General features: G+C 36.4%; 2 protein-coding genes across 2 annotated transcripts; one reads left to right on the top strand and one right to left on the bottom strand.

The window, feature by feature from the left end:
* Positions 1 to 1,491: 1,491 nt before the first annotated feature.
* On the top strand, positions 1,492 to 4,541 carry lepb (leptin b). Its single transcript, XM_026148302.2, has 2 exons — positions 1,492 to 3,462; positions 3,608 to 4,541. The coding sequence occupies exons 1-2, from the start codon at positions 3,025 to 3,027 to the stop codon at positions 3,917 to 3,919; spliced, it is 750 nt and encodes a 249-aa protein (XP_026004087.2). The 5' UTR covers positions 1,492 to 3,024; the 3' UTR covers positions 3,920 to 4,541.
* A 3,172-nt stretch (positions 4,542 to 7,713) lies between these two features.
* On the bottom strand, positions 7,714 to 12,358 carry LOC113008707 (transmembrane protein 53-like). The gene is made up of 3 exons (XM_026146340.2): positions 11,869 to 12,358; positions 9,810 to 10,441; positions 7,714 to 8,993 (listed from the first exon to the last, which is right to left on the bottom strand). The coding sequence occupies exons 1-3, from the start codon at positions 11,892 to 11,894 to the stop codon at positions 8,632 to 8,634; spliced, it is 1,020 nt and encodes a 339-aa protein (XP_026002125.1). The 5' UTR covers positions 11,895 to 12,358; the 3' UTR covers positions 7,714 to 8,631.
* Between the last annotated feature and the right edge of the window lie 517 nt (positions 12,359 to 12,875).

Here is a 12,875-nt window from a genome sequence, read left to right as displayed (position 1 = left end):
TAAGAAACCAAATAGGGACACGACTGGTTAGACAGAGAGGTAATGTTCCATAGCAGACGCAGAGGACAAGACACAGAGACAAAGCTGAGACACAAAACTAACATTATAACACAAGAAACTATGATAAAGGAATCTAGATAACAAACTCAGAGACACTTATGAAGAACTAACTAAAGAGTACAAAGTATAAACTTGAATCATCTTTTAATGCAGAAGAAATAATCACAAGATCGCAACAAAACTCAAAACATCCCAAAACTCAAAACGCTGGGTCAAAGACCCAGGACCATGATATTAAATGTATATAAAACTGTGGGGAAAGTGATTTACAAAGAGCAGGTTGAAAGTGAGCTAAGTGAGGTAAGTGATATCACATATAAATCTGTCAAAAGGAGGCCAGAACATTTCATTTTAATAGCTGATTTCTTTTTAAAGGTCAGTCCTGTGAATCCTGTCTGCGATGACTAATCTTTTGGGAGGTTTAAATCCTCTGCAATCATGCAATAATGCTTTAGTCATGTGTGTTAAACCACAACTATTTCCTTTGTAGACGAGTCACTTGGTTTCAAAAAGCCAAGTATGGGTGGTAAAGGTCAAATTCACTTGGTGCTCCGTCATGTTAACTTACTGGAAGTGACCTGAATACACTTTCCAGTTTTCTCCTCCCACTTGCCCATTTTTGCCTCAATGTATCATCTACTTTAAAAACAAAGTATTTCCATCTGCACTATGTTATTTCTGTAATACAAAGGAGTAACGTGGAGTACATATTATGATACGTACCATCTCAATATATTACCAACAACGATTAAAATTATGGGCATCAGCAACTATAGCTTGGTATGACCTCTGAGTTTAAGGGGAGATTGATGCATGATGACAAATCCAGCCAAGCTGTGCTTGTGAAAAGAAAAGAAAAGTGAACAAAGCAAAAAAGAAGAATCTGTTTAGTGGAATATGTCATATAATTATCCACTTTTCTATCAGGAAAAGATGGGGAAAATTGCCTTTATATACCACAAGTTTGTTAGATAGTAAGACAGAAAGTTGCATAAATACAGCTTAATTATGGAGCATTGTGTTTTCTTTTTATTTTCAACTTTCATTATCTGTGACTGTCATCTTTCCAAAGAACTCAGTCTCTTTAATTTGAAGACCAGCTCAGATTAATTGTGGTTGTTATTATTATAATAAACATAATTACTATAGTATAATTATTATTATAAGCTGTCAACATGATCAGCTTAAGGACTGATTACCTTCTTCACAAACATATTCCATATAAATATACACACGTATGTATGTATATATATATATATACATTTAATTTGAAGATATATATATATATATATATATATATATATATATATATATATATATATATATATATATATATATATATATATATATATATATATATATATATATATATATATATATAAGAAGTCCAGTGAAAAAAGTCCCTTTTTGTTATTTTCTTTGTAATTTTCTTCAATGTAATATTTTTCTTCTTGTTGACAGAGAAAGTTTCTACCAACAAAGGATGATTTAAGGATGTTTTAAGAAGTAAGCTAAAGTGAATGTGCAGGTTTAGCAGGGTTTTATTAGGACAGGGGTGAATAAAGATATTGTTATTACCCACATTTTCCTAAACCTGCAAACCCGGGAAGTTCAACTCGCAACTTAAATATTTAGACTAAAGCAGATATCAAATGCTTTTTAAAAAAATATCTGAAACACTCTATTGCTCAGTTCTTTTTTTATACCCCCGTACACAAATTTACTGGTCAGCCAGAGAAGTTTTCAGTGCATTAGGAATAAGTCATATGTATGTTATGAAGATTGTTTACAGGTACAGAGAAAATGATTCATTGTGAATTAAATTAGTTACAGACATGCTATCCCTGCAATGACGCATCTGACTTACAAAAAGTGTGTTCTCTTGCATTTTCTTGCTTTTTCGGTTTTAAGCTTCTGTTGTGTGGTACATAAAAAGAAGTATAGGTATATTTACATGTATAGAGAACACGATTCATAGTGAATTAAATTAGTTACAGACATGCTATCCCTGCCTTACAAAAAGACGTTCTGCCATGACCTGAGAACTTAACTGAGAACCTAAACAGACAACCCAGAAAATATTTTAGTATTTATTTATTTATTGTCATTGTCAAGAACAATGAAATTGCGTTTGGGGCTTCCATACAACCCAAAAAAAAAAAAAAAAAATAGCTTGTCAACATGTAAACTAGCTATCAAAAAAGAAAACAAACACGGAAGCAATCAGATAAAACGGTCTATTTACCTCGACGGTACCCTGTAAAGGTTTGAAGTCCAAGATTTTAGTGGTTTTCCAGTCATCGGCAGATTCAAAGGTTTCAGTGTTCAAGGATCTTCCACACTGTTCCACTTAACTCTCATGCCGTCACTGGTTTTATTACTGATTCCATTCCTGATCACGGCTAGTGAACTCTCAATGAAGTGAAGCTCTGACTGAAGACAAATAATGGTAAAATGAAAAGAATGAACAGAATATACTCCCTTTCACACACGCAGATGAGTCACAGTAACACCAAGACAACATTCAAAATTCAAAATCATACCGATATACCGTTATTTGTTTCCATACTGCATCAAATTTTTTTCCAGCAGACATTTTGCAACTCACAACTGTTTATCAGAAATATTAGAACAAGAGCTGATAGGATGACTCACTTATACTAAACAAGAAGAGTTCAAATAGCACTACATACACATTTTCTTTTAAACAGCTGTACTGCATGCACTCTGCACTGTGTCAGTCTGCCTACACATTTTCCAGTAACTCAAAGTTAAGATTAAAGTGTTACATTAACAACTGGCTTATACTAACATTGTTAATGATCATCTTAGGGGGGAAAAAAAATAAGAACATGTGTGTCTGAGTCAGAGTGATCTGTTTTCTTATTGATATTTAATGGGAATTTCCTTTTTAATCAGTGCATGTTAAGAAGTTGACCTACAAGGGTCAGGCTTACGTTTAAGATGTATCGTGGGGGGGATAGAGGAGGAGAACAGACCGAGGCAAGACTGAAGTGCAGGGCAGACTATTTAAATGTTGGAAACCTGCAAAGAAGCCAGTTAGAGGAGCACATTTCAAGAAATCCAGGTAAGAGATTAGATTTTTTTTTCCCCACAGTAAATGCAAAAAATATCCAGAGGAAGACGTTATTAAGGTTATACTTTTTTTTTTTCTGCATGTTTTTATTATGTCTTTGTTTATATGGCTTTTTTCTTTTTGTCTATTTAATGAATTCGTTTTTCCTTTTTAGGATGCGTAACATTCTGGCCCTTCTCTGCGTCTTTCTTATGGCAGCTCATCAGAGCACTAGTCTTCTCACAAAGGGAGAATCCATCAGAAACACCATACACAACATTGTAAACATTGCTCAGATAACCCTTGTCCACATTAAGAAACTAAAGGTACCAATATATTGATTATTTTTATGTTAATGCGATTTGCTGTTTATTTTCATTGCGTATACTGTTTTCTGCCTAAATTTTCTCATTGAGGAATGTTTTTATTCAATATTAAACTAAGCTTATGTATTATTTTTTTTATTCTTAGTTGCTGGCTTCACCGATAGGTGTTCCCCCTCCTTCCATTGTAGGACTAAGTAATATAAGCCATGAGCTTGGAGTTTTGGATATTGAACTGCAGCAGCACCCTTTCCTCATCCAGATTCAGGCTGATGTCTCCAGCTTGGAAGGAAGGGTGCGCTCCCTCGCCTTCTCAATGGAGTGTCCCCTTAAGCCCAAACCAGCAGTACAGATGAATGAGAGTGTGTTCCCAGAAAGCCACCTTTACATGACAGTGACAAAGGTGCAGCACTACCTAGAGGAACTTCTTCTCAACAAGGGCAAACTCAAGCTCTGCTAACAAATTTAAGCTTGATGCATATATAGTAAGCCAGGACTTGACCCAGTGTAGGCAAAGGTTAATTTGTCTTTGTGATGCATATTTTCTATACATATAATTACTACGTGGACAACTGTCAGTCGTTAAAAGCATGCAATTAATTCCAATAATTCAGCGATTTGTAATATAATGAAAAAAACTATAAAGGGCATCTTTTATTTCATACAACAAATGTTTTATAGGGTTTTACAGATAGATTAAAATACTCATATATTTTTTAACAAAATACATTTTTTAATACTTTATGGCAAACTGTTTTACACACGTTTGACATGGTGTGTGTTTTGAGGGTCAGGATGGGAAAAATGAGACACTACATAGTACTTGGAGGTTGTGTGAATAAGCATGATTGTGGTCATTTCTGCCAGTAAATAAAACTAATGCAAAGAATTGCATGGTGCTATGAAACTATTGCCAGAGAAAGCATATAAGACCTTTTGATGACTGTGCAATCTTAACTGTTTTTTAGTGGATGCTTGTCTCAGTGGTCTATTGAGCAGAACCATTAAGCGAAAGGTTATTAGGTTGTGTTTAAAAATGAAATGTGTTATTTTTTTGTAATAAAGTTTGCAATAACAAATTCTGTCATGACTGATGCTTTATTTAAAATTTAAAAGATTTAAGTCATGCATTTAAGACTTTTTTCACTTGTGTTACTTTGATAAAAAATCTTTATTAAAATATTATGTATGACATAAAATACAGCTAAACTTAATGGTACAATGATACAGTTTTATAAAATAAAACAAGCCAATAGATATAATAAATTTAAATTTCATATATAATAATCTACAATAATGGCATTAATGTATATCATATGCTGGGAGTAGCATTTTAACCAGCATAAAGAATTAAGTTTGTTTTTTATTATAAAATGTAGTTTTCAGCTATCATGGCTTTATTTTATTTTATTTTATCACATCAAGCTGACTACTCAGATGATAATAATATATTTACAAAAAAACAACAACAACAACAATCCTTTGCTTAAACTTTAAAGAAAAAATTATTATTCTTATATAAGAATTTCTACTAAATTGAATTTAAAAAACAAAACAGATATCATTAGGCAATAATTAGTTCACAATTACCCATATTTCAATCTAATGATTCACTTTCTTCATGAGACACATTCCAATCTAAACACCAAACGGCACAAAAACAGAAACTAACTTACTCATTACTGATTACCCGTGAACTACAAAAGAGCAAGAAGACACTTTAATAACATGCAGCTGTTCAGCAATGAGGAACTACAGAGCAGCCTCTTAGTACGACTGTCTGAAGTGTGTGAGTTGAAGTCAGCAGGACTTCTTTTAGGCTTTTGAAGATTTTTTACTTCTCATCCAAAAGCCACTTTCGAAGAAACAAACAGAAAAACAAAATCTAACCCTCTAATTTTACGGCCATTAAACAACACTAAGCAGAGTATGCTACACGTTTTGAAAATGTTAAAAACTCTGTACCTTATAAGGGAAATGTAACACAAGTCACCACAAATCGATGATGAATAATCACAGCACGAGTGCATGTGTGTGTGAAACGCTAACATAAAAAAGTAAACAGAGTTGAAATTCAAGAACCTTGATAAGGTTTTACAAGGTAAATCAACAGTAAATTCTTACAGATCCACTCTTTTACATTCTAAGAATAAGAATAAGAAGACCTTTATTTATCCCGAGGGAAATTCTTTTGTCACGTACATGCTCAAAGCAGCAGGAGAGACAGAGGAACAGATGAATAAGATATACAATATATACAATAAGAATAGTAGTATACAGTAATATACAGTAGGGAGTCAGTTCTTCATACTACTCAGACATGCAATAAAAAATTACTACATACCTAAAGGGACTAAACACACAAGAGGTGGTGCTTGTAAGCACTTTATGGTAAGTCTGCTTTTTGTGTATTCCAGCTGAGTTCCATGAGATTCCAAAGAAAGTCTAACGATAACACTATAGGATTAAGTTTTTTTTTTAAATATAGACTTATTGGTGTTCCTTGCCTTTACAGTTATCTACACTTGGCCTTCCTCTGAAAGACGAATGACTGCCAGAAATATCTGTGTGATATGGAGCTGTTTGAGAGCAGTTTGAAAGCATGTTTATTCTATTAACTTATTTATTAAATTTCCATTGATTACTTAGTAAAATTCTCTTTTTTGAATCATACATTAGCCCGTGCTAACAGAGCGTTTAATTGTTATAATTGTTATTTCCTGGCGTGAGAGAAGCTTCTGTAATTAGAGAGGAAATGCAGGGTTAATTTTGTGTTAGATAACAGTGGCAGGGAGGAAACAGTGGGTTACTACTAACAGCTGTACTGAAAAGACGTATATACTTCTGTGGACCTGTTTTTTAGTGCTTAGAATTATTAGGCATTCTTAACATTACATTGAAGTTTCTTAGTTATCTGGTCTAATGTGCCTTTGCTACACAACAATGGCAACAACTGTAAGCTGTTAAGATCATACTACAATAAGAGTGAATAACAGTATGGCTTTTTATCACAGAACATCTGGGATGATGTAGAACATAGTTTTATGAACAATGCCAGGAAATAATCAATAATCAAGCACTTCTGGTTCACTTCTTGTGAGAGTGGTCCTAATATATATGAACAACTCTGAGTAACTGCAGTACATATCATTCCTCAAATGTAACTCACACAGAAGTGGATGAAGAGACCTCAAAACACCATCATAAGCTCCTTTTCACACAGAGAGGGTTGCAGACTGAAATTTTTAAAAAGAAATTCAACTAAAAATATTAAAGTTTTCAAAATGTTTATCTTTGTGTTTTCCTAAAATAAACAGCAAGGGTTGAAAACAGACATACGGACTTCAAAGATGGTTGGAAAGAAGTTAAATGACATAGGTTTTATGGAGTTTATGTTTTACTTACCAAGAGTGATTGTGCTTTCATAACATGAGTTCATGTGAATGTTTGAATTACACTGAAAATAAAACAGAAAAGACTAGAAAACAGGTCTAATTCTAAGCAAACGTTATTGTAAGTCCAAATTGCTAAAATAGATTAAAAGATATGGTTGGAATAAACATGTGTAGATAAGCTAAACTAGCTAAGATGATATGCTTGGGGTAAGAAAAATATTTTTGCTTTAGCACATATATTTTCAGCATTTCTTTAGTATTAGATTTAACTTTGCTACCCTCCTTTAGTTAAAGACTAACAGTAAGCCTTTGGTTGCACTTATACACACATTATAAACCCATTTATATATTGTATTTTTTTCAACTTGGAATAAATTTCCCACTAACTTCCAGGTCCACCCATTCACATTCAAAGAAAACTATCCTTTTTCCACATTATGAAGTACCCGATTTCATCATTAAAAGGAAAAATTTGGAAAAGAAATATCAGATAGACTAAATATCATAATAATAATAATAAAATAAACAAATATATATGTGTATAAAAGTAATTAAAATGACTTAAATGATAAACCAGTTACAAGACTTCCAAGTAATTATTTTTTTGGCCTTTTTTAAGTTTATTAGATGGACACAGTATAGACAACAGGGAGGTGGGGGCAGAGAGAGAGGAGAAGGCATGCGGCAAAGGGCCGCGGGTGCTACTCAAACCCAGGCCGGCCGTTCTCAGCCGTATGGCATGTGGTCGCTCGCTCAACGCACTGAGCTAAACCAGCGCCGACTTTCAAGAAGTTCTTAGTAGAAGTGAGACCATGTTGGCAATTTTTTATATGGAAAAAACTCACAAGTAAAAGTCCTGTTCCAAGCAGCGCAATTGAAACATTTTATTTCACTCAATGTGCAGCAACCACATCTCTGGTAAGAGTACCAACAGTTTATCAAAGCTTTTGAATTGTTTAAAGTGCAAAATAATCCATAACATAAGCACACAGGTAAATAACATCAGTTTTTTTAAAATAACTTAAAATACAACTTTACTTAACAGCAAGCAACAAAAATTCAAACAATGAATATGCAAAAGAGTGTTACGGCCCTGGGCCTTGGAGGAAGTGAGACTGCCCTTTTGTTTATGCAAATCTAAGTGTGCCAGGACTCGTGGATGACTGGCTGCTGGGAGTCCTGTGCCAGCCTTCTTTTATGCAGATCAAAGTGTGCCAGACTGCGTGGACGATTGGCTGCCTGGAGATCCAATGACACTCCAAGACCAACTGACTGGCTGATTGTCTGCACCTGGGAGTATAAAAACGCTGAAGATTCACACTGAGGGGAACTGCTGTGCTGACGTGAACATGCAGTGTCCTCCTCGTCTGCCTAGCATTTGAACTCCGTTTGTAGACTCTGAGATACAGCTGACCTTAGTTTTGTTAGAGTCTTGTGTTTGCTGGCTCAGCTTAGTTAACCCTTAGTTTTTATTCTTGCCTGTTCTTTTCTTTGTGTATTAATTATTTGCCCGGTGGTCTGTTGAACAGCCCCGTCGGTTTTTAGTTTAACGTTTGCAATAAAACCCCTTATTTACTCTGACTTCGTGAGTGGGCTTGTGTATGTTTCTCCCCACCTGTCGCCTAGCAGAGGGGGTCGTAACAAAGAGAGAAAAAATACTTCTCATTTTAATTAATAACAAAGCTAAAGGAAAAAAAATCAAAGTGCATTCTTTTTTAAATCATAAAACTTATTTTGTTTTTTAATATTTGGTGGTGGTGTATTTTTACCTCCCCTCTTAGATTGTTTTTTTACAGGAGGAAATGGGCAGCGAGTTCAAAAAGTGTTGCAGGGTGGAGAGGTAATCATCTGGGTGGCAGCGCAAGTGGGCCGCATGTATCGACTTCTTCCACTTTCTGCTGTGCACGTCCACTCCTCTCTGTCTCCAGACGTCAATCAGCTTTTCCATCACTGCAGTGTTGCACATTGCATCGTTTTCACTGAAGAAGAAGAGAGCGGGAGCGGTAACTGGGCTGTTGTGGAACACTTGGATGCTGGTCTCATAGAAGTCTGCCGTGTGGGTTTTGAAAAGCCAGAAGTAAAGCATGGCAGTGTTTTTGACAAAGCTCTCAAAACGTGGCACCAGAGTTCTACCAATGCCTGAATAAAAAATGTAAAAAAAAAAAAACAAATTTAAAAAAAAAACACAAGAGAGTAAATAGTTTAGAGTTTTAAAGCTTTACTCTTATGTAGGCCGTGTATCAAAAATAACCTAGACCTATATAGCTAAGTCCTAAAATGGCCAGCTGTAGGGCAAAATCAAATATTATTACCTCCTTTTTAGTGCTTTTGTTGTGTTGATGATCCAATCCAATACCTGACAAGTAATGTCATGGCTTACCCTGTAGTCAAACACACCAACAAGTCTGTGCTCCAGTTCTTCTGATTGCAATTCTAGCCTTTTTCTTTGTAACCTAACGTAACTCTAATTACCAGGTGCTTTGCGTCCATGTTGTCAGAAGTTTACATGCATCATGGGCATGAATTTGATGGAAATTTTGCACTTCTAACAGACTTTTGATTTCTTCAAAATGTTCTTTTTCCTCTTTGGAATCTTTAAGGACTTCAAAAAACAAAAGAAAAGAATTGGGTGCACATGTTTGAATTTATTTTAATTTAAATAAATGAGGTTTTAGATGGTAGTACAGTAACTACACAGTGTGAATGCCAGTTAATTTTTTTTAGAAAACTAGACAGAACTAGCGGCTTAGATAGAACCTGATAAAAATCCCAAATGTTAAATGGATAAACTGCTTGCAGACACAGCCCTAAAGCCGATTAAAACAAGCAGCTAGAGAGAACTCCTGACAAACTGGAGCAGTGGGTCGATCGGCTAATAAATTATGTAAAGATCTGACACACGTATCCAACACAAAAGTGAACTGCAACCGAATATACTAGATCACTCTCACTCACCTATCGCCATGTGGTCCAGTGTGCCGACCACTAAGCTGTCATAGATGTGTCCCATCATCCTCTGTGCCAGGCCTCCATGTTTTTTTGGTTCTTGGACAATGTGGGTGAGGATTTGAGTGAAAGTGTAGCCACCGATGGAAGAAGCATGAACCAGCATCACCCTCCCTGCGAAGGGAGGGTTCTCCAGAATTTTCAGAACCTCCAATCCATACTCAAGCCCCCATCGAGGCCACAGGAAATGCATCACACTGCTCTGAACCAGGAGGACATCCATGCCACGGTCCAGATAAAGGTCCCGGTACTTAGCCATTCCCCCTGGTTGGGCTCCAAGCCAGGAGAAGAAAACCAGAAGTGGACGAGAAGTGGACGAAGAATATGATTGTTTTTGGTAGGAGACAGATGTGTTTGACGGTGAATCTGAGAGGAGTGTAGAGGAGGCTTCTGCAGATGGTGAAACAGGGAACGTGGGGCAAAGAGCTGCAGAATCTTGAAAATTTTTGGCAAGACATTCTGTTTCGCAACCTGTACCAGTGAGTGGAGTGTAATAATAGGTTATGCCATTGCAGATCGTTTTGGCTATTAAATGTCGTCTGTTAACTTTATCCGACTTGGTTGCATCAGTCCTTATGAGGCTGAAAAAGAGGCCAGATTGAAACATGAATACTTTCCACAGTTCACCAGAGAAACATCACAGAACAACAGACTATAACATTCACTTGGCTAAGGATTTGCAAACATATCCTCAGAGGACCCAGAGAACTCAAAGACTGATTATTGTCATTATCTGTTGTGACTGTCACCACAAACAGTAATTCATGGAGAATTCTTTGAGGTTAAATTAACTTTAATTCCCATCGTAGGACTGAAATTATGGACAAACAAAATGACTATAATAAAGTCATCAGTATGGTTTTAAAGGAAGGAAGTTTATTTATTGTGCCAGATGGCCATTTGTTTAACTTCAATGTAAAATCATTTTACCTTATTTAATGCCATCATTTCCATTTTAATGACATTATTTTTACATAGCCTGTGAGTGCAGTGGTTCACATGATCAATTTTCCATGCATTAGACTCAACAGACTGTTTATTTACATGCGTTTTTAAAAGACTTAATTTATATTGGAAACATGTTTACTGTGTTAAGTTTTATTTCTAGATGATGATGTTGAAGCCATGTAATCATCATTAGTGGACTACATGCAACTGAGATGCATAGCAGGCCAAGGTTTTTGCATGTCAGTGTGCACTTCCTATTTGAGTCTGGCCCATTTTATGTGTAAAATTATGTCGTTTTAAAGGAAATAATACAAGAAATCAAATAACTAATTGGAGGTTGTTCGCTACTATGGATGACGGAAAGGAAAAGTCAGCTGTAAACCATCTTCTTGCCTCACCTGAATGAGTGTAACTTTACCAGGTTGTTAATTTGACCTACACAGAAAACACCTGATTAAAGTGACACATTCACCCCTTCATTTCATCGATGGATCCATTTCCGTGATCACAAAAACTTCACGCATGGCATTTAGCTATATATTTGGCTTTATTGTGTCACCTCCTTGTAATTGTACTTTTTTAACACCTTAGACTTTTATAAACCGTAGTTTAAGTCAATTTTGCACCATCTTTCTTGGCTCTTTACTGGTGGTGCTCTATAGCGACACGCTGGCAAAACGAATGCGTGACCTTGGTTGTTAATATTTTTTACTGCGTTCTTGACGCACACCTAAAGCTCCACGCCGATCCACTGATTACCGTATTGTTTGAACATGTGATTAACAGACTTTAGGAAAATGATCCACACATAGCATTACAGCTTGCTTTATACCTCTGCTGCTTTTACCAACGCGTGCACTGAGTGAAGTGAATCCTGGGGGATAATTTCAGAGCATTACTGGGTCACGCGAGGACACGTCACATCTTTTGTCTACCTTTGTTTCAGTGGATATTCGTGCAAAGAGCAGTAAGCAGGGCATGCACAAGTAATGCCAAAACAACATGATGTATCTGTCTACATATATATAGATAGACACATATGTATATATTTATATTTTACCCTGTGGAGAACAGCAGGTTTCCCATTCTGAGAGACTTAGGTGTGTCCGTCTCCTCCTGGTATTCTGAAAAAAATTACTTCTGAGAGTCGTTTAGATCTGCTAAGGCGTTATAACGTAGCAACGGATAACCCCGGATGTTTGACTGACAGTCAAGAGTCCGCCTCTCTTCCACCGGCTCTTGCCGCCCCTTTAACTCCCGCAGTCCTCCGTGAGCGGTTTCTTGTCCGCGTGCTGCAGTACGTCTGCTCGGTCCCATCAAACGAGCGGAAACAAAGCGCATAAAAGATCGCCTAACGGATAAGACACAATGTGAAAGCAACAACTATTAGTGATGAATAATATAAGACGAGGTGTTCAATAAAAATTCTTGTTTGACCCTTTAACATCGGAACGCGAAGGTATTTATAGCGTCAAGGGCTCAGTGCACCTGGATCCCGTGGCGATAACGCATGCCCTGGTCACACTGACCCGACAGGCTTCATGTGGCTAAATAGGGAAGCACAGAAATCCACAAGGTTATTTGTTCTGACATACCAACCAGTTAACTCCAAAACGTCTGATGGGCCACGAGATGGAGCCAGAGAGCCACATAGATTTCAGAGAAACAACTTTGTGCTGATGCAGTGGGTGGCACTGACACGGCAAAAAGGTTGTATTATAGTATATTAAATATTCCCGGTAGCTTCATGTTGTGCACAGTTAGTTGTATGTGTGTGTCATGGTGTTAGTTTCCTGTTCGGGATTTCCCTGTTTAATTTTGCAATTCTTAGTCCGTTTACACGCTTTCCAGTTTTGCTTCCTGTATTTGTTGTTCTTTCCCCCTTTTCTGATCGTTTGTCCTCAATACCTGTCACCTGAGTTTAGTCTCCCTCACCTGTTCCCTATCAGCTGATTGCTCACTTGGGAATAAATGTACTCCCAGTTTTAATTTGTTTACTGTGGAAAGTCCCCTCCTGTGTGTTAATTTGTGTTTGAGTGTGAACTCTGGACTATGTCAGGGACTTTA

Source organism: Astatotilapia calliptera, chromosome 17 (assembly GCF_964374335.1).
Source record: "Astatotilapia calliptera chromosome 17, fAstCal68.1, whole genome shotgun sequence".
Classification (NCBI taxonomy): domain Eukaryota; kingdom Metazoa; phylum Chordata; class Actinopteri; order Cichliformes; family Cichlidae; genus Astatotilapia; species Astatotilapia calliptera.
Note: the sequence above shows the minus strand (reverse complement) of the source record. Positions and strands in the feature narration are given on the sequence as shown.